General features: G+C 45.8%; 2 protein-coding genes across 4 annotated transcripts in view; both read right to left on the bottom strand.

The window, feature by feature from the left end:
• Ttll8 (tubulin tyrosine ligase like 8) overlaps window positions 1-11,056 on the bottom strand; it is a 43,576-nt gene extending 32,520 nt beyond the window's left edge. Inside the window, exons 1-3 of the mRNA XM_005354375.3 lie at window positions 10,744-11,056; window positions 10,189-10,629; window positions 9,465-9,569 (exon numbers count right to left, since the gene is read on the bottom strand). Coding sequence (XP_005354432.2) covers window positions 9,465-9,569; window positions 10,189-10,555 — 472 coding nt within the window. The 5' untranslated portion in view covers window positions 10,556-10,629; window positions 10,744-11,056. The remainder of the gene's footprint in view (window positions 1-9,464; window positions 9,570-10,188; window positions 10,630-10,743) is intronic.
• Window positions 11,057-11,427: 371 nt separating this feature from the next.
• The window catches only part of Mlc1 (megalencephalic leukoencephalopathy with subcortical cysts 1), a 19,605-nt gene continuing 10,841 nt past the window's right edge, over window positions 11,428-20,191 (bottom strand). For all 3 annotated transcript variants that reach the window (XM_005354374.3, XM_005354373.3, XM_005354372.3), the window contains exons 6-12: window positions 19,921-20,022; window positions 19,471-19,542; window positions 18,913-19,029; window positions 17,123-17,179; window positions 16,402-16,524; window positions 14,148-14,309; window positions 11,428-12,732 (exon numbers count right to left, since the gene is read on the bottom strand). In XM_005354374.3, the coding sequence (XP_005354431.1) occupies window positions 12,658-12,732; window positions 14,148-14,309; window positions 16,402-16,524; window positions 17,123-17,179; window positions 18,913-19,029; window positions 19,471-19,542; window positions 19,921-20,022 (708 nt within the window). In that variant the 3' untranslated portion in view covers window positions 11,428-12,657. The remainder of the gene's footprint in view (window positions 12,733-14,147; window positions 14,310-16,401; window positions 16,525-17,122; window positions 17,180-18,912; window positions 19,030-19,470; window positions 19,543-19,920; window positions 20,023-20,191) is intronic.

Raw genomic sequence — 20,191 nt, 5'->3', positions numbered from 1 at the left:
AAAAAAAAAAAAAAAAAAACAAAAAACAAAAAACAACCATGTAGCTTGTGATGGCTACTATGATCGTCACCTGACTGGGTTGAGAGATGCCTACATTTCTGAAGCACACTTCTGGGTATCTGTGGTGGCAGTGTCTCTAGGGCTATATCTTGCCTGGCTCCCTTTCTGTGACTTCCTTTCTCTGCCTCCTCCTGACACTTTCAACCATGATGGACTGAATCTTCTTAAGCCTTGAGCCAAAACAAATAATTTCTCCTTTAAGTTGTCTTGTTTGATCTGTTGTCACAGCAACAATAAACAGAGACCGAATTTCTTGCCAATTATCGCATCGAACCAGGAGTATATAAAGACAAGTCGAAAATTTCTAAATGCCCCAGAATTATTAGCATACTTGGGACAAATTAAATGTAAATTTGAAAATAAAATGCATTAAATATAATAAAAATATGACATGTCAAAGCATTTCAATGCAGTTAAAATAGTAATAAGAAACTGTAGATTATTAAATGCAGATTTCAGAAAAAGAAACCATATTGAAAGTTATCTTTATCGCCATCCCAAGAAGCTAGAAAGAAGACAATTCCACTCAGGACAGAGAAAAGGAAATAATAGGTAAGAGTAAAATTCAATTAAGTGAACAATATTCTAGAGAAAATTAACACAAACAAAAGTTAGATATATAAAACAATTTGGGGGGTCCTGGGGCTGTAGCTCAGTGGTCAGACACTTGCCTAGCATGCACAAGTCTCTGAGTTAGACCCCAGTACTGAGGAGAAGAAAAAGAAAAGGAAGGGCTCCCATGAATATCAACCAAACATGGCATGTCAAGTTGCAGTAAGATGGAGAACCTCCTTGCCCCTCGTATTAAGGCGGGAAAGGCCTACGTCAGTCCCATGCAGGCTAACTGGTTGTTAATTCAGTCTCTGTGAGCCCCTATGAGCCCAGTTTGGTTGATTCTGAATGAAAAGGAGGAGTGGATGGGGGTGCAGAGGGGAAGTGGTGTTGAGAGACTAGAAGGAGAGGAAGAGAGGGGAGAAACTGCAGTGGGATTGTGAAAAACTAACTAAACAAATAAATACTCCTCAACATCAAAGATAAACATTACCTCAGAGTAAAGGGTTGGAAAAATATTTTCCAAGTAAATAGACTCAAGAAGTAAGCTGTTGTAGCTATTCTAATATCTAACAAAATAGACTTCAAATCAAACTTAATCAAACAAGATGGGGAAGGACACATCAGACCCATCAAAGGGGAAAGCCACCATGATAGCTCCATTTTTAAAATCTATGTACCAAATGCAAGAGCACCCACATTTGTAAAAGAAACATTACTAAAGCTTAGATAACACATTGAACCCTAAACATTAATAGTGGGAGACCCCAGCACCCCACTCTTACCAATGGACAAGTCATCCAGATGAAAACTAAATAAAAATGGAACTAAGAGACTCAAATGGACCTAACAATCTACAGAACCCTTCACCCAAACACAAAAGAATATACTGTCTTCTCAGCACCACACAGAACCTTCACCAAAATTGACCACATTCTTGGTCACAAAGAAAGTCTTAACAGATACAAGAAAATTAAATAACCCCTGCATCTTATTAGACTACCATGGATTAAAGTTGGATTTCAACAATGAGAGAAACAACAGAAAGCCTATAAAATCATGGACACTGAACACCTCTCTACTGAATGACTATTGGTTCAAGAAAGAAATAAAGAAATTAAAGACTTCCTAGAATTCAACGAAAATGAATGCACAGTGAACCCAAACATGGGGCACCATGAACGTGGTGCTAAGAGGGGAAGTTCATAGCACTAAGTGACTGCATAAAGAAATTAAAGAAATCTCACAGTAGCAACTTAACAGCACACCTGAAAGCTCTAGAACAAAAAGAAGCAGATACCCAAGAGGAAAAGGATGGCTGAAAATAAACCCATGGCTGAACTCAATAAAGTAGAAATGAAGAGAATAATACAAAGAACTTTAAGAAAATCAACAAGATAGATAAACCCTTATCCAAACTAACTAAAAAGCAGACAGAGAATATTCAAATTAACAAAATCAGAAACAAAAAGGGGGACATAATAACAGATGCCAAGGAAATTAAAAGAAAAAAAACAGTACTCCACAAAATTGAAAAAATCTAAAAGAAATGGACAATTTTCTTGACAGATACTACTTACCAAAGATAAATCAAGATCAGATAAACAATCTAGATAGACCTATAACCTCTAACAAAATTGAAGTAGCCATTAAAAGTCTCCCAACCAAAGAAAGCCCAGGACCAGCCTTTTTAAGCACAGAATTCTACCAGACTGTAACGAAGAGATAACACCAATACTCCTCAAGTTATTTGACAAAAAAACAACAACAAAAAAACAAAAAACAAAAAAAACCAAAAGGAACATTGCCAAATTCATCTTATGAGGCCACAATCACCCTGGTATCCAAACTATACAAAGACTCAGCAAAGAAAGAGAATTACAGACCAATATCGCTCATGAACATTGATGCAAAAATACTCAATAAAATACTGGCAAACTGAATCCAAGAACACACCAAAAAAAAATCATCCACCATGATCAAGTAGGCTTCATTCCAGAGATACAGGGATGGTTCAACATATGAAAATCTGTTAATGGTTAAACACTAAAAGAAAAAAATGATCATCTCATTAGATGCCAAAAAAAAACCTTTGACAAAATCCAACATCTTGGAAGAGATTAGGGATATAAGGGACATACCTAAACATAATAAAGGCAATATACAGCAAGCCAACATCCAACATCAAACTAAATGGAGAGAAACTCAAAGCGATTCCACTCAAATTAGGAACAAGACAAGACTGTCCACTCTCCATATCTATTCAATATAGAACTTGAAGTTCTAGCTAGAGCAATAAGACAACAAAAGGAGATCAAGGGGATACAAATTGCAAAGTAAGAGGTCAAAGTAACATTATTTGGAGATATGATACTATACATAAGCGACACCAAAAAGTCTACCAGGAAACTCCGACAGCTGATAAACACCTTTAGTGAAGTGGCCCAATACAAGATTAACTAAAAAAATAATCACTATCCCTCTTATATGCAAACAACAAATGGACTGAGAAAGAAATCAGGCAAACAACACCTTTCACAAAGTCACTCTAGCCAAGCAAGTGAAAGACCTGTATGTCAAGAACTTCAAGTCTTTGAATAAAGAAACCAGAGAAGATATAAGAAGATGAAAAGATCTCCCATGCTCATGTATCAGTAGGATTATCATAGTAAAATTAACCATCTTACCAAAAGCGACCTACAGATTCAATGCAACCCTCATCAGAAACTCCAACACAATTCTTTACAGACCTTGAAAAAACAATACTCAACTTCATATAGACCCAAAATAGCTAAAACAGTCCTGTACAACAAAAGAACTTCCAGAGGTGTCTCCATCCCCAATTTTAAGCTCTACTACAGAGTTATAGTAATAAAACTGAATTGTTTTAGCATAAAAACAAACATATGGACCAATGGAATCAAATCAAAGACCCAGATGTAAATTCATACACTATGAACACCACCTGATTTTTGACAAAACCAAAATTGTACAATGGGGGAGGGAAGCATCTTCAACAAATGATGCTAGTCTAACTGGATGTTAGCATGTGAAAGAATGCAAAAAGATCCACATCTATCACCCTGCACAAAACTCAAGTCCAAGTGGATCAAAGACCTCAACATAAAACCAGATACACTGAACCTAGCAGAAGAGAAAGTAGGGAATAGCCTTGAACGCATTGGCACTGGAGACACTTCCTGAAGTGAGCACCAATTGTGCAGGCACTGAGTTCGACAATTAATAAATGGGACCTCAAACTGAAAAGCTTCTGTAAGGCAGAGGACACCATCAATAGGACAAATCAGCAGTCTACAGAATGGGAAAAGATCTTCATCAACACCACATCTGACAGAGAGCTAATTTCCAAAATATATAAAGAACTCAAGAAACTAGACATTAACAAGCCAAATAATTCAATTAAAAAATGGGGTACAGATATAAACAGAGAATTCTCAACGGAAAAATCTCAAATGGCCAAGAAACACTTAAAGTAATGTTCAACAACCTTAGCTGTCAGGGAAATGTAAATCAAAACGACTCTGAGATTCCATCTTACAGCTGTCAGAATGGCTAAGATCAAAGATACTGATGACAGCTTATATTGGAGAGGATGTGGAGCAAGGGGAACACTCCTCCATTGCAGGTGGGAGTGCAACTTTGGAAATCAATATGGCAGTTTCTTGGAAAATTGGTAATCGATCTTCCTCAAGACCCAGCTGTACTTCTCTTGGGCATATACCCAAAGGATACTCCACCACAAGGACACTTGCTCAACTATGTTCATAGCAGCTTTATTCATAATAGCCAGAACCTGGAAACAACCTAGATGTCTCTCAACCAAAGGATGGATAAAGAAATTGTGGTACATTTACACAATGGAATATTACTCAACTATTAAAAACAATGACATCATGAAATTTTCAGGCATATGGATGGAACTAGGAAAGATCATCTTGAGTGAGGCAACCCAGACCCAGAAAGACAAACATGGTATGTATTCACTTCTAAGAGGATATTAGGTGTAAAGGATAACCATGCTACATACAATCCACAGACCCAGGGAAGCTAAGAAACAAGGAGGACTCAAGGGGAGATGTATGACTCTCCCTGGGAAGGGAAAATGGACATCACAGGTGGAGGAGGGGGTGGGAGAAATGGGAACAGGAGGGATCTGGTAGACGGAGGTTGGATGGGGAGAGTACTGGGAGAGACGACTAGAATTGTGGGGTATCTTGGGGGATAAACTAGAATCCTAGTGCAATAGAAATTTCCAAGAATCTATGAAGGTGATTCTAGCTAAGATTCCTAGCAACAGGGGATACTGAGAATGAACTGACCATCTCCTGTAACCAGGCAAGAATTGAGACACTAAACCAGACACATAACCCTCAACCTACAATTTGTCCTGCCTATGATATATACTGCGGTATAGGTGGAGCAGAAATCGTGGGTGTAACCAGCCAATGACTGGGGTAGCTTAAGATCCGTGCCACAAATGGGAACCCACCTGACATTTGCCTGGAAGGCCAGGACCCAGAGGCCTAGGTTAGAACCAAATACGACTAAAAAAACCCAATGAAATGATTTCTAATGATATTCTGCTGTACTTATAGATTGATGCTGAGCCCAATTGTCATCAGAGAGGCTTCATCCAGCAATTGATGGAAACAGATGCAGAGAGTCACAGCCATATTTTAGGTGGACCTCGGGGAATCCCGCAGAAGAGGGGGAGGAAGAATTGTAGGAGCCAGAGGGGTCAAGGACACCACAAGAAAACCCACAGAATCAACTAACCTGGGGTCACAGGGGGTCACAGAAACTAAATCAACAACCGGGGAGCCTGCTCGGGACTGACCTCGCCCTCTGCACACATTTTATAGTTGTGTAGCTTGGTCTTCTTGTGGGAGTCCTGATAGTGGGAGCAAGGGCTGTCTTTGACTCCTTTGCTGGGCTTTGGGATCCTTATCCTCATACTGGACTGCCTTGTCCAGCCTTCAACTTGATATGCCATGTTTGGTTGATATCCATGAGACGCCTGCCCTCCTCTGAACAGAAATGGAGGAGGAGTGGATGGGGGAAGGCAGAGGAGAGGTGGGGAAAGATTGGGATGACAGGAAGAAGGGAAAGCAGCTGTCGGGTTGTAAAAAAATTTTTTTTAAAAAAAAGGAAGGAAAAGAAAACTTGAAACTTTTGTCTAGACGGGTTAAGAAGAAATACCTAAAACACAAATTAGCAAGAAAAAGGAGCTATTGCCACTGACTGTGGATATTAAGGTATTAACAAAATTTAATGAGCATCTACATATCAACACTTCAACAGCCCATATGAAATGAACGTTTTCTTTGAAGTACACATAAAAACCAACATAAATAGAAAATCCAGATCAGCTCTCTTCTGTTCAAGATATTAATTCCACAATTAAAACATTGCCTCAAATGACAGCTTGAGCTGTGGATGATGTCATATAAACCACGAGGCTATACCTTCACCACCAAAACCCAACAAGGACATTTCCGAGGAAGAAACAGTGCACACTCCTAACGACAGACAGAAGTCCTAATATGTTTGTTCATCAATTAAATCCAAAAGGGAGAAGAAAGAACTCTAAACACAGATGGAGTTTATTCCAGGAATGGAAAGTTGGTTTAGTGTTTGAAAAGCTGTTAGCACAATCCACCACCTTAATATGTAAAACTGTACCAGGCTTCTTTCTTTTAGCCACCAACCATCCCAAATCAGGACATGGAGGCTTCTTATGAATTTTAAATGCTCGGCCTTAGCTTAGCTCTTTTCTGATCTAAGCTAAGGCCTGCTTCTCTTTTTCTACCTTTTGCCCTAGAGCAAACTTCTGCATATTTTCCTTCCACTGCTTCTCTATGTCTGGCTGGCTTCTGCCTGGCTTCTTGCCCCAGGATTATCTCTAGTTCTCTTCCTTATCACATTTTATATTTTCTTACAAGCCTAGATTTCTCCTCCTATTTATTCTCTTTGCCCGCCAGACCCACCTGTCCCTTCTCCTCCTAGCTCTTGGCCATTCCGCTCTTTTTCAGACCAATCAGGTGCCTTAGACAGGCAAGGGGAAACAGGTGCAACGCATCATTACATAATTAAATGCTCATCCTTACATCATTAAACAAATACAGCATAAACAAAAGTAACATACCTTTACACAGATATTCTGTAGCATAAACAAATATAACACGTTTCACAGTTAATATTCTACAACATAAAATTAACTAATAAAATGAACAGTGTGACCTCAAAAGATGCAGAAGAAAACATACCAAAATAGTTGGTAATGGTTTGCTTTAAAAGGAGAGGGTGGAGAGACGGCTCAGTGGTTAAGAGTGTTGGCTGCTCAGCCATGAGGACCAGAGTTCATGTTACAAGGTCACAAATGCCTGTAACCCAAGCTCTGAGGGATCAGATGCCTTCTTCTGGCTTCTGTACACACACACATGCATACACATGCACGTATGCACACATGCACACTTTTTAAGGCTGCAATGAAAGGAAACTTCCTCTGATGCTCATAGAACATCATACTCTCCCCCTTGAGATTGGGGAGGGAAATGAAAATACCTAATATACCATTTCTAGTGTTTTACTGGATGGGTCATCCGATTTAATAACACAAGAAACAAATAAAAAGCCTAAGGACTGAAAGCATTTATAGAGTGTTCACATGGAAAATCCAAATCTTGCTAGAGATAGAAAATATATTTACCAAATAGCAAGTCAGTACATAAAAATCAATTGTAGTTCTACACAGAAGAAATCATTATTAGACAATGAAACTCCAGGGCTGGGGATATGGCTCTGTGGGTACAGTGCTTAGTGTGCAGGCATGAAGACCCAAGTTTGGTCCCCACCATCCACGAAAAGCTTAGCATCATATCATACACCTGTAATCCCACACGAGGGAGGCAGATAACGGAGGATGCTTGGGATGTGCTGGCCAGCCAGTCAAGCTCAACTCGTGAACTTTAGGTTCCGTGACAGACATCAACTTCCACACAATGCACGCACACATGAACGTGTACATGTACACACATGTACATTCACAAAAGAAAATGAAATTAACATGTCATCTATGGCAGCATTTAAAAGACCCCAGTGTATAGGAGTAAATCTAGCAAAAGACACACTGTGAACTTGTCCAGTGGAAACCATACACAGGTGCTCAGAAGAATGAAATAACTAAATGTTCTGTTCCAGAACATTTAATATTAGGATGTTAATTCACCCTCAAACTGACCCATAAATTCAACATAGACAACAACTACAGCCCCAGCAGGAGATATACGTGTATATAAGTTAATCAGGTCCTAAAATTTCCCCAGCAGTGCAAATGTCCCAGAGAACCTAAGCAACCTTGAAGGACAAGTTCAGAGCACTTCATTTATAAAGCCTCTGGAATTACAACAGTGGCACAGAAAAAGGATGAGCAGAAAGACCAGGACAGCAGAACGGAAAGCCCCAAAGAAGACCTACACCTGGCTGACCCCAGAGACACTGCCAGGCAGAAGCTGAGTCACTGAATAGTCAAACTTGGGCTGAGAGTTCCAAGCCTTGTCCTCCTCAATCCCCTTAGCTGGCAGACCTGTGATGTACAAAGTGAAGTGACAAAGCTTCTAAAAGAAAAGAGAAACAAAAGGCTGTGCCCTTCTGGAAGGAAGGTGGGTAGAGTCTTTAAGATACAAGGGCTCTCATGATATATGAAAAGATCATTTCTCTGCCTCCCGAGTGCTGGAATTAAAGGTGTGTGCCACCACTGCCAGGCGACTAGGTCTCATTACAAACAGAAATTCACTGATTGGGTAGTTGTGATTTCATTATTTAATCCCAGCACTGGAGATGCAGAGGCAGGTGGATTTATGTGAGTTCAAAGCCAATCTGACATACATAGTGAGTTCCAGGCCAGCCAGGATATATATAGTGCACGCCTTTAATCCCAGCACTGGGGAGGCAGAGATAAGTGGGTATCTGTGAGTTCTAGACCAGCCTGGTCTACAGAGAGTTCCAGGGTAGCCAGAGCTACGTAGTGAGACCTCATCTCAAAACAGAAAAGGGACTGGGCAGTGGTGGCACACACCTTTAATCCCAGCACTAGGGAGGCAGAGGCAGGCAGATCTCTGAGTTTGAGGACAGTCTGGTCTACAGAATGAGTTCGAAGACAGAACTACAAAGAGAAACCCTGCCGTGGAAAACCAAAAGAAAAACAAAACCAATCAACCAAACTCCTAGAATTTAAGATTATGGAAGCAATCATTAAGACCATTAAGACCGAAATGGCTGGCCAGCCACAGATCCTGAGTATTTATAATACATTGTTCTGACACAGAATTGGTATCCAGATTGTACAAGAAATATCTTCAAACCAATAAGACTCACTATCAGTAATGGCCAAGATCTGAAGCAAACATTCCACCATCGTGGCCATAAGAGAAAGACTGGTAACACTCACAGAATGGTCCAAATGACAAGGCAAATACCAGCTGTGTGGCAGATGGGGAGTACCCCAGCTGGTAAACCTGAACTATATCTTCTAAAACTGAATGTGTACCCATCTATGACACGTGATTTTATTTATAGGTATTTAGGTATTCACCAATGAACGTGAACCATGTCTGAAGGGCAAGCGCAGGAATCCGCTTGGATAAAGGGCTCTCCCTTCTACCCCTAGAAGTTTCCCAGGACCAACATAAACTGATTTACACAGTCCTCCAAAGCTCCAGGACCCCGGGGTGGGCGGCAAAATCTGGGCTTCCGTCCTCTATTCCCCAAACCCCCATGCCTGCTCCTTTGAGTAAGACTGACTGCAAACGTGGAACACAAACGGTACGGACTATTTTCTTCTTTGTGATCTTCATCCGGTGAAGTGGAAGACAGCTTCTTCCTTTCGCCATTTTCCATGCTAGCCTCGCGTTGCTGGTTCCTTTGGCCCCCAGCCCCTGTAGACAAGGGTGGAGAGGTCAGACATACCCAGGGAAGCAAGGGTGGGGTTCTGAGACCCAAGGTGTGGAAAGGAGGTCTGGAGAGGAGGTCTGGGGTAATGGGACACGTCATGAGCAGGAGGTTTGGGCGTGAGAAGTCAGATGAGAAGAAAGGGCCAGTGGGGGATGGTTTGAGGGTGAGGTGGGTAAAGTTAAGAGTAGAAGGACAGTTAAGGATTAAGGAAGTAAGTCTGAGGTTGAAAAGATAAGTTTAGAGCAGAGTTAGGGGCCTCCGAGTGAGAGAATGAGTCAGGGGTGGAATACGGGTCCGGAGCTCAAAAGGGGGTCAAGCTAGGTAGACAGGTCAAAAACTGGGATACAGGTTTAGGGTCAGGGAGGGGAGGCAGTAATGGAGTTTGGAGGAAGGTGGGAAGGTGAGGGGAAGAAGGTTGGAAAGGCGGGGTGGGGTGAAAGTGGACAGGTGTCAGAGTAAGGCTGAGAAAGTTCTGCGGTTCTAAGGAGCGAGGTCTGGGGTTCCAATCGGAAGGGGGCGGGGCGGAGTTCGGAACGCGGGATGGGAGGGGGACCTGGGCGCCAGCGAGGACAGGCCTGGCGTGTCGGAGGGAAAACTGCTCACCTGGGACCCGCCCTGAAGCGCGTGCTGCTCTGCCCCAGGCGCGGCTGGGCGTCCTTTGGTCGCCCCTGGCAACGGGCCTTGGCTGCGCGGCGCATTGTGCAGACCGGTGGCGCTGGTGGCCGGGTTTGAGGCATGCTGAGCGGCGCCCCACTCGGGGTGTGGGGCTTCGTGGACGCGCAGGTGGTGAGGCATGCGGACGGCTGCGCAGGAGGAGAGGCCGCCGGCTGCGGTGGGCAGTCGATACCCGAGGAGCAGACAGAGTCCGGACACAGTTGCTGGAGCTTTTACTGAGCTTTGGTTCTGTATCTAGTCCCATGCCGCGTTCCAGGGAGTGGCCAGTGCTGGAGCGGGTACGGGGGCGGGCCATGAGTCAGGGTTACCTCTCAAGTGCCTTCAACCCACGCCAGGGTCATGAGCTCCTGCTCCACATGTCCCATGCACCTGTCAGGGTCACACGGACAACCTGGCACTCAGACTACAGACTGCACCAAGTCACAAAGACCAGGGGGTCACACCCTGCCCCACCCTGGACTTCCTCCCTCCTGGCTCTCTTACTGTCCATAAGATGCCCGAGGTGGAGACAGAGTCCCACGGTCCTTCCAGGCGCGTGTTCTCCCCAGTCCGTTTGTCTCCTTGAGATCAGGGTGGCCAAAGAAGACCTCTGTGCCCAGAGGAACATAGAGGGGCCTTGGTACCTTGGTTCATTAGTGGGGTACCTATGCTGTGTCCTTGGTGCTCCAGGCTGCCTTCCTATGTGGCACTTTGGGCAGTGGTGAGGAAGGCCCACCCATCCACAGAGTCATCATTATTTTAAAGTCCAAACTTCAAATCATTTTCGTTTGGCTTAAAGCAGTGGTTCTCAACCTGTGGGTCATGACCCCCTTACAGGGGTCACATATCACATATTCTGTATATCAGATATTTACATTAGGAGTTATAACAGTGGCAAGATTACAGTTATGAGGTAGCAGTGAAATAATTTTATAGGCGGGGTGACATTAGGTAGCATTAGGAAGGTTGAGAAGCACTGGATCAAAGGCATCTTTATTTCCCAGGTGGAGGAGGCTTCTCCCTGACTGGTGGCCCAGCTTTTATCATACAAATCAAATAATAAAATAAAAATGGCATTCCACTCTAGGGTCCTATTTCTCACCCCTGGTTTTTTTCTTGTTTGTTTGTTTTGTTTTGTTTTTGGTTTGTTTTCTTTCTTTTCAGAAGCATTTAATAACAGGCTATGAACACATTTGCATGTTAGCATTTATTGCCCAAGCATCCAAGCATATTAAACTCTACCAAACAAAAGTATACAAGAGACAATTTTTAGACCCCATTTATATGAGTTGGTTTTTTTTTTAAGCTCTCTAAAATGAGAAAGTGCAAGTCCGCAGCCATCCCCTGCGGCCTCATTCTGGTCCTGAACATTCAAGTCTCTCTCATCTCCTAGCAGATGGCTTGCCATCCCAGGTTGCCCATGGCTCCCTCGCCACCCAATATCGTGCGGCAGAGCTGCAGTAGGTCCAAAGCCTACAGAGCTCTGCACATATGCAGGCAAGAATGACCTCTCATGGTACTTATTGGTGCAGGGTCCAGCCCTCTGGGGCTGCAGAGGATGAAGATAGAACGGGGACTCCCGAGGCTGGAGATGGAGCTGCTTTACTGGGTACTTTCCACCCTATAGGTGCCTCACTTGCATTTCCGTTGGACTGAAAACAACCTACTGCACTTTTCATGACTCCCGGAAGTCAGAGTCAGGGCATTTAGAAGTGAGAAGCCTAGGAGGCTTCTTATTACCTCTCTGACCCTGGCAGCTCTTCGGGGGCACAAAATGCACCTCTGGTCTTTTCAATAGCTTCCTTAGAACCCATTGATACACCCCAGCTCAGGAAAGGAACACTGCAGCTCACCTCCTGGAGGAGGAACCAAACCCATTCAGTGAAGACATTCCTGAAATGGTTCCCGGTTTCACAAGGCACCCACCCAACCTACTGTGGATTCCCTGGTGCTCTTGCCAGCTGAGAGAATCCAAGTGTCCTCTGGCGTTTCGGGAGGTGGCATACACACCATCTCTTGGCCATGATTTTAATCAAAGCCAATGCAATTCTCACAATCAAACTATCCCCACACTATGGCAAGCATGCAGAGGCATGGAAGTGCTCTAAGGCCAAAACATCAGCTCCCATGAGTGAGTGAGGAGCAAAGCAGGAAGTGAAGAGGGCTGGAAAACAAGGTTTACCCAGGCCAGCAGGGTCATCTGAGAAGCACAGAATGACCCACTCGACAGGGCGCAACCTTCAACGCTTGCCTGCTCCAAAGTTAAACTACTACAGGAAGTGAGAACCGCCTTGCAGCCTGGCTGCTGCACAGGAGCGAAAGCGTGAGTTAGAAAGCAGCGGTTGCAGGACAGAGTCTGCACGGTTGACCATGCCGGAGGCCAGACAGACAGCAAGACTCAGTCTTCTTGTCGTGTAGTCACTGGGCCATTTGTACCACCACAGCTCTCCAGGCTTTCTCTTTGTCAAACTCCTTCAGGGGGCTTCTGGCCACCTGTGATGAGAGACAAGGACAGCGTTACCTCATCAGGGCCAGACCTGGACGGAAGGCAGATTCAGCTCAGCCTGGGCAGTGTCTTGTGTTCTTGTATGCAGACTTCTTTGCATGTGCAATCTGAGGGGAGAGGGTGCTAGAATAGGGACAACGCATCTTAGAAATGCCCGCACACCCTCCCACAGTTCTGTAGGTGTCCAGTGGGGCAGGCTCTAAAATGGAGGTGTACCTGGCAGCAAAAGAAGTGGACGACTAAGGCAGAGACACGCCTCCAGCATGAGATAGGGTAACTCTAGCTTGCACACTTATTCAGACCTCCGTAGATGGACAGTTCTAGAATCTGGCAAGAACAATTTATTCATCTGGCTCTGTGGCCTGCTGGTCAGGACACAGACCAAGGTGGACTTCATTTGGCCCAAGACAAAGAAAGACCTTCCAGGCAGGACCTGCCTGGACATCTCCTTGGGTACAGCTAGGTACTTTGTGGTCACTTCCGTGATGGCAGTGGGCAAGTTTGTCCAGGAAGACACTGCAGGGTCAGATGGCTTAGGGAGACATTAGCAGACCCACCCTCAGTTGTGGGAGCATCAGAACTTAGGAGGGGGTGGGGGCGGGGAGAGTATTGTCCAGGTAACTGTGGGCTGACCACTCCCAGCCCACTGGCCACAGAATAGGAATGTCCAGGTGTAGGGAGCCCCACATGCCAGGCAGGGGTAGCCCTCCTGTGCACAGCATGGAGCCTGGCACCCTCTGCGGAAGTCTTTGGGAGGCTTTTTCCGTGTCTGTGAGAGCAGAACTTAAAGCACTATGGCCATGGTATTTTTTCTAATATTTATTTATTTATTATGTATACATATTCTGTCTGTGTGTATCTCTGCAGGCCAGAAGAGGGCACCAGACCTCATTACAGATGGTTGTGAGCCACCATGTGGTTGCTGGGAATTGAACTCAGGACCTTTGGAAGGGCAGGCAATGCTCTTAACCACTGAGCCATTTCTCCAGCCCGCCATGGTATTTTTTCATGAATGGATTGATACTCATTTAGTCATTTAAAAAATAACCTAGGGGCTAGAGAGATGTCTCAGCGGTTAAGAGCACTGCCTGCTCTTCCATAGGTCCTGAGTTCAATTCCCAGCAACCATATGGTGGCTCACAACCATCTGTAATGAGATCTGGTGCCCTCTTCTGGCCTGCAGGCATACAGGCAGACAGAATACTGAGAATATTGTACACATAATAAATAACTCTTTAAAAAAAAATAACCTAGTTTGAACTTTATTTCTCCAAGATTTCTCTTGGGTGTTTAAAACTGCAAATAAGAAAAAACACAAAATGCCACAACAAATATTGAAGGACATCAGTGGAGGGTTCCTCTGAGGACCCAGGATAGGCATCCTGGGAGGCAGGCCACTCACCTCCCCTGCTGGGCGCTCCTGAGGACAGGTCTGGGTGTCCCAGGATGCAGCCTGTAGCCGGGCGCTGACCTTGAAGCTCACACACTGGATGGCTGTGCCAGTGTTGAGGCCCCCCTGGAGCAGCAGCACTAGCAGCAACAGCAGGAGGAGCACATCGTAGGACTAGGATGAAAGACCGGGACGTGAGCAGGTCCACAAGCAGACTCTGCAAATTCTCCACCTTGTCTAAGGCTTCCATGGAGTCAGAACACTCCCCCCTTGGCCACCGAGCCCTAGAAACCCAAACATGCTTTCTTGTTTCAGTAATCTGAATCAGAACATTCCAGTTCAACCAATTCTGCTAGCTTGCAGTTAACAAGTAAGCATAAAAAGGACCCAGGTTGTGTTTCTTCCACCCCTCGGATCCAACAACCATAGGGAGGCTAAAGAGCCTCATGTGAGGCTCTCGAGGCGTGTGCTGAGGGTGTGCAAAGGGTAGGAGAAATCAAAATTTTCCACTATATATCTGCAGGAAACACAATCCTGAGATTGGTACAATTGGCTCTGAAGGGCCTTTGGCTGAAGGAAAGTCAAGGGCCCAGACTTACCAGCAAAGAGACCTGAACACCAGCTGCTGGTGCGAGGGAGGCAATAAGGGAGAACAAGAAGACAGGGCAAGGGTCCTTGTCCTGGGAGCCCAGGGACCAGAGTCAATAAAATGCACTTCACATAGCAAGGAGTGCTTCAGAAATATCCACAAAGCAACCAGATGGATGCCTTCCACCAGTCCACAAAAACACAGAGCCACTAAATGTTAACACAGAAAGGACATAGTGCTGACAGACATGATGCCGTGAGCCCAGGATCCCAGCACTCAGGAGGCCCAGGCAGGAGGCTCTCAAATTCAAGGATGGACTGGACTATACAACAAGACCCTGTCTCAAAAATTAAAATATAAATTCATGCACAAGAGCAAAAGCTATGTGTGTCGCACAGAGAGGAGCTCTCCTGTCTGGAGGAGAAAGAGGCAGGTTTGCAGCCTCTCCCGTTAGCACAGGGCAGTCCCAGTACATAGCGACAGGTGGGAGCAGGTGCTGGGATATAAAGAGAGGGCCTTGAAGGCAGGAGCATAGGCTGTGAGAAAGTGCATGAAAGGATTGATGGAAACAAGGGGTGTTATACAAACGTGGCTTCAACAAGAGAAGCATCTTAAGATCAGATTTGTTGTCCATGGCTTTGCTGTGCTCTGCAAAACTCGTGCTAGAGCCGGGTGATGGTGGCGCACGCCTTTAATCCCAGCACTCGGGAGGCAGAGGCAGGTGGATCTCTGTGAGTTCAAGACCAGCCTGGTCTACAAGAGCTAGTTCCAGGACAGGCTCCAAAACCACAGAGAAACCCTGTCTCGAAAAACAAAAAACAAACAAACAAAAACTCATGCTAGAAAGTCGTCTAGTGAGGACTCAGGAGTCCAGAATCATCTGTTGTCTGTATAGTCCCTCTCCCAGGTGCTCATCCTCAGATTCTACGAAATGTGCATAAAGGCTGGTCACCAGGAGCTATTCATCACAGCAGGTGGGGGAAGTAACCCAGTTCCCATCACCAGGGACTTGTCAGGTCAGTGGGGCAACATTTGAACAGATTAATGAAAGGGTACAGAAGAGTCCTGATTCCTCTGGGTGTTTCCAAACACTAGGGTAAATTATTGGGTTTTAAAAAAATGACCCCCAGTGGAGGTTGTGGTGGTGCACGCCTTTAATCCTGGCTCTCAGGAGGCAGAGGCTGGAGGATCTCTGTGAATCTGAGGAGGTCAGCCTGGTCTATGGAACATCAAGTAAAAGAACTTCAGGAAGTAGTGGGAGGAAGGGAGGAAGTGGGAACTGGGATTGGTATGTAAAATGAAAAAAGATGGTTTGTTTTCTTTTAAAAAATAAAATAAAATGAACTTCAGGAAGATAAACAGAGAATGTTCAACTTGAACTGGAAACAATACAAAAGCCTATCTGTAAACATACAATTCTTTCCAGCTCTGTTCAGTGAAAGGGCTCAGAAGGGACCTGAAGCAGGGAGAGCACACAGAAGCAGATTCTGAGCCCATGGGGATAGAACCAACATGGAGAAAGCAAATCAGATCCTACCCCATCCACACACAACCCACCCCACCCAGAGCAAACTGGGCAAGGCCACTTTGTTCAGGCGGATGTCCATTTGTCCTGGCCACAGAGCCACCTCCCCAGACTTTGTTAACAAAGAGTCTCAAAACAGAATGGATACATACTTTGATGGCTGGTGGGTAATCTTTAAAAATCTCAACGATTCTCATCACGCTGAAGGACAGATATCCGGAGGCAGTGAACAGCAGTGGGGATGTCAGGCTGCTGATGGCAATCAGCACCTCCACCTGGCAGACACAACAGATGAGGTTGGGCAGTAGGTGTGGCCAGCGCTTACCTGCCTGGGAATTTGTGAGGCTGGACCACTGTGTGGCCCCGGACAAACTCTACTCATTCACTCAGTGCTGTGTATGACATGTGAGGTTTTGAATTTCACATGTGACCATCTAATCTGATGAAAATTCAGCTCTTGTGTGCCATCCATTTCTCCCACTCTTCTAAGACCTGTTCTAAACTCCCCCGTGTATTAGGGCCACACAACCCAGCACGGATACTCGTTCTCAGAACAGTTAGGCCCAAAGACCAGTGGTTGCTAACATCTAACCGGCTCCCACAGGAGGTGGGACAAAGCTAGACTGGTCTCTTCCTTCATCCTTCCTCAGCAACAGGACTTTCTGGCTTCCAAACATGAAGTGCTTATGTCTTGCTTTCAGAGATAGGGTAGCTTGGCCCCTGGAGCCCCAGGACAGTTGCGGATCCTCTCCAGGGCAGTGATGCCTGTCCTGGCCCTCCCACTGGCCCCTGAGAGCCTCTCCTTCTCAACTCCTGTTCAGCCACACCCAGAGTGTGACCCATGCCACCATAGAAGGGCTGGGCCTCACCTACCAGACATTTGCTGGGACACTCTGCTGTCACGTGGCTGGCAATGGCACTTGGAAAACACTGGGGAAAGAAGAGAACATCTTAGAGATGGGTGTCCAGGAAGTCATCTCCTAGCCTGTACTCCTGCTCTGATGACATGCGCCCTTCTGTCTGGTAGAAGGAAGGCCAGGGCTGCCACAAGTGGCCTCGGCTCAGGGAAGCCACAGCCACAAAAGGCACAGGTTTGGTATCTTTTTGTTCCTCAACTGTTTGCTTATAAACATTTAAGACTCCAAGTAGAGAAGCTGCAAGAATGGCAGAGTGACATGTCAAGTCACTGGGATGACCTTGCTGACATCTGCCATCCTTGTGCTCTGTGCGCTCTGCTTCCAGTCTGGTCATTTGACTATATGCTACACACTTGGGCAGCGCAGTGCAACATATGCAAATGTGGATCTATCTGCAGCACTGTCTGGCAGGCCCAAAAGCAATATGAAGAGAAATCTGCTTCGCGATCTAGGACCGAAGCTAGGGCCTCCTCTTTGTGTCCCCTAGTTAGTCTCTATTCATGGGGATGTCCCTTAACCTCTGGCACCTTGGCAGACTTTTCTGAGACATGGACCCTGAGCTGCACACAAGCCTTTGTTGGGTTAGGTGGGTACCTCTTCAAGATGAGGCAGGAAGGTCTGCCTATCCTGGGCTGGGGACAGTTGTGGCACTCTTCCTTTGGATACCAAAATGTCTTTTCCAAACTCCAGACAAACAAGGACCGTGGAGGTGGCAAGGAGCTGAGGGAGCCCTTTGGCCATCTGTCTGGGCCATGGCCCCAGGAGTTCCAAGGACCCTAAACAGCCTGAGGGGCTCCTGAAACTGTCTCCCAGCTCAAAGGTTCTTATCCATACAAGCAACTGTAAAGGAAATATCTGTGCCCCAGGATAACTGAGCCTAGATAAACCAAGAAGGGGTCTGCACTTGTCAAGGCCTTAGAGAAAAGGTGAGTGGAGATGGCAGAGGAATTGGCGAGGCTGAGGTGGCTGCACATGCGTGGCCTTTCCAAAAGTGCCCTCTGGCTACAGCAGGAACAGGATACAAAGCCACGAGTCAGGAAGCAACAGAACAAGCAGGCCAACAAGCAGGCCAACAAGCAGGCCAACAAGCAGGGATAAGGCTCTTGCATTCAGCCATGTGAATGCCAAGGATAGGCTTCAGCCCCACCTCCCATCCCAGGAGCCAATGGCAAGTTACAATGACATGGTGTAAAAGGACATCTGGAAACACAAGCCACAATGGGTATGGTTTCAGTATCCATCTGAGATGTGCAGAAATACTGAGTGTGGAGGAGTCACTTTAGGCTGATTGTTCTGGGGCGCATCATGAGCTCAAATGAACTTTGGCTGCATCTGAACCCAACAGATTGTTAAGACTCTTGACAATAAATCACACAGGTAGACTTGGAATGTTTTAAAATGGCAAAAGGATTGTGTTTAAAGGATTGGCCGAGTGTCACACATTCCCATATTCTAGACCAATATGTTTACCATAGCAGCATTTAATATAATTGGATTTCTTAGAAAAATATGAAAGTAATATAATGGCAGCAGTTAAGATAATTTTTATGGAAATACATTTAATCCTTGGTTCCCAGATTCTTTGGGGGAGGGAGACTCTCCTGTGTGCTCTCCTGTGTGAAGTTTACCAACACAGTGCTAAAATATCCAGCCATGTAGGGTGTAAGGAGGGAAGCTCAAAACTGGCAATAACCATGTCTAGTTAGCTATATACATAGACAAGGTGACCATCCAGGAAGTACTCACAGCCACTAAAATCCAAAAGAATGTCACTGAGAGATGTGGGCCCGAGACAGCTTCATCTACATTTAGAGCGATCACCCCGCCAAGGACAGCAGAGACACCAGCAATTACTTCTACCACCTAGGGGGGAAAAATGACACAGTCACCTTGCTAGGCCACCACGCCAATGGTCTGCCCCTGTGGTGAGATAAGAGACATTCTGGAAGTCTCTGAATGCAGTGTATAGATACAGACCTCCCCGGAAGAGGCCATGGGCTCAGTAGGTGCCCTTCTTTGGCCTGTTCACATTGACCATGGAGAGAACACTAGACAAGGCCAAGGAGGTGGATGGTGGTGGGAGCTACAACCTGAGCCATAGCGAGGCTCACGGGCAGAACTCTGCCTGAGGGGGATGAACACGGAGTTGCCCCATTAGGAGCCCCGCATAGTGACAGAGGTGCTCATGCTGTATCTGCCACACAGAAGGCTGAGTCAGGAGGGTCGGTAGCTCAGTGTAAACTAGGCTACATAGCCAAGCCCTAGGTCAACATAAGAGAAAGAAGAGGAAGGGGTTTTTCTTACAGAGTAGGATTTTAGGACCCGAGCAGGAAAAGCCACTTCATCCAGAATGTTGGCGCCATCTGAGATGGAACCCTAGGAAGAAGGAAAGCCTTGTGGAGCCATAGAATGCTAGAGAAGGGTGCTGGCATGGGCACAGTTATACTTCTAAAAGCCTCAGGGTCTGGGCCCCTCAGTCCGGAGGAACAATGCAAGTACAGATATTTCCACTTGCATGCGGATGTGTCCAGTCACTGCAATCGCAGCTTACCAACATTCTTGCAGAACTGGTCTCCCAGTAAGAGTCCTGAAGACAGTACCGGAGGGGAAGGACACTGGGAAGGCAGTGGGGCTGTACCATCGCCCCCAGGCTCAGCCAGCAGCTCCCCAACCCATACCTGTGCTCTCGCACTCGTGGCCTCCCACAGCCAGGCCCAGCTCAGGGACATAAGGAGGTAGCTGTGGGAGACCCACCTTCTTCTTCTTGCAGGATTCCTCACTGGACCGGGCCGAGATGATCACTGTGGCTGCCATGAGGAGCTCCAACAGCAAGAGCAGGATGAGGTTGAAATTGATCTGCAAAGGGAACATGTGCCTCAGCCGTACTAATCCTTCCCCCAGAAGCTACCATCCTCCTTCGGCCGGCTAACCCCGCTCTCCTTTCCTTCTCATAGGCCTGAGTAAGCCGTGGGCGACAAACTGCCTCTCTTTTGTGTGGCTCTTGTTTTTAGTTTGATTTTTTTTC

This window comes from Microtus ochrogaster, chromosome 15, assembly GCF_000317375.1.
Source record: "Microtus ochrogaster isolate Prairie Vole_2 chromosome 15, MicOch1.0, whole genome shotgun sequence".
Lineage (NCBI taxonomy): Eukaryota > Metazoa > Chordata > Mammalia > Rodentia > Cricetidae > Microtus > Microtus ochrogaster.
The sequence above is the reverse complement of the archived record's forward strand: the minus strand, read 5'-3'. Positions and strand labels throughout refer to the sequence as shown.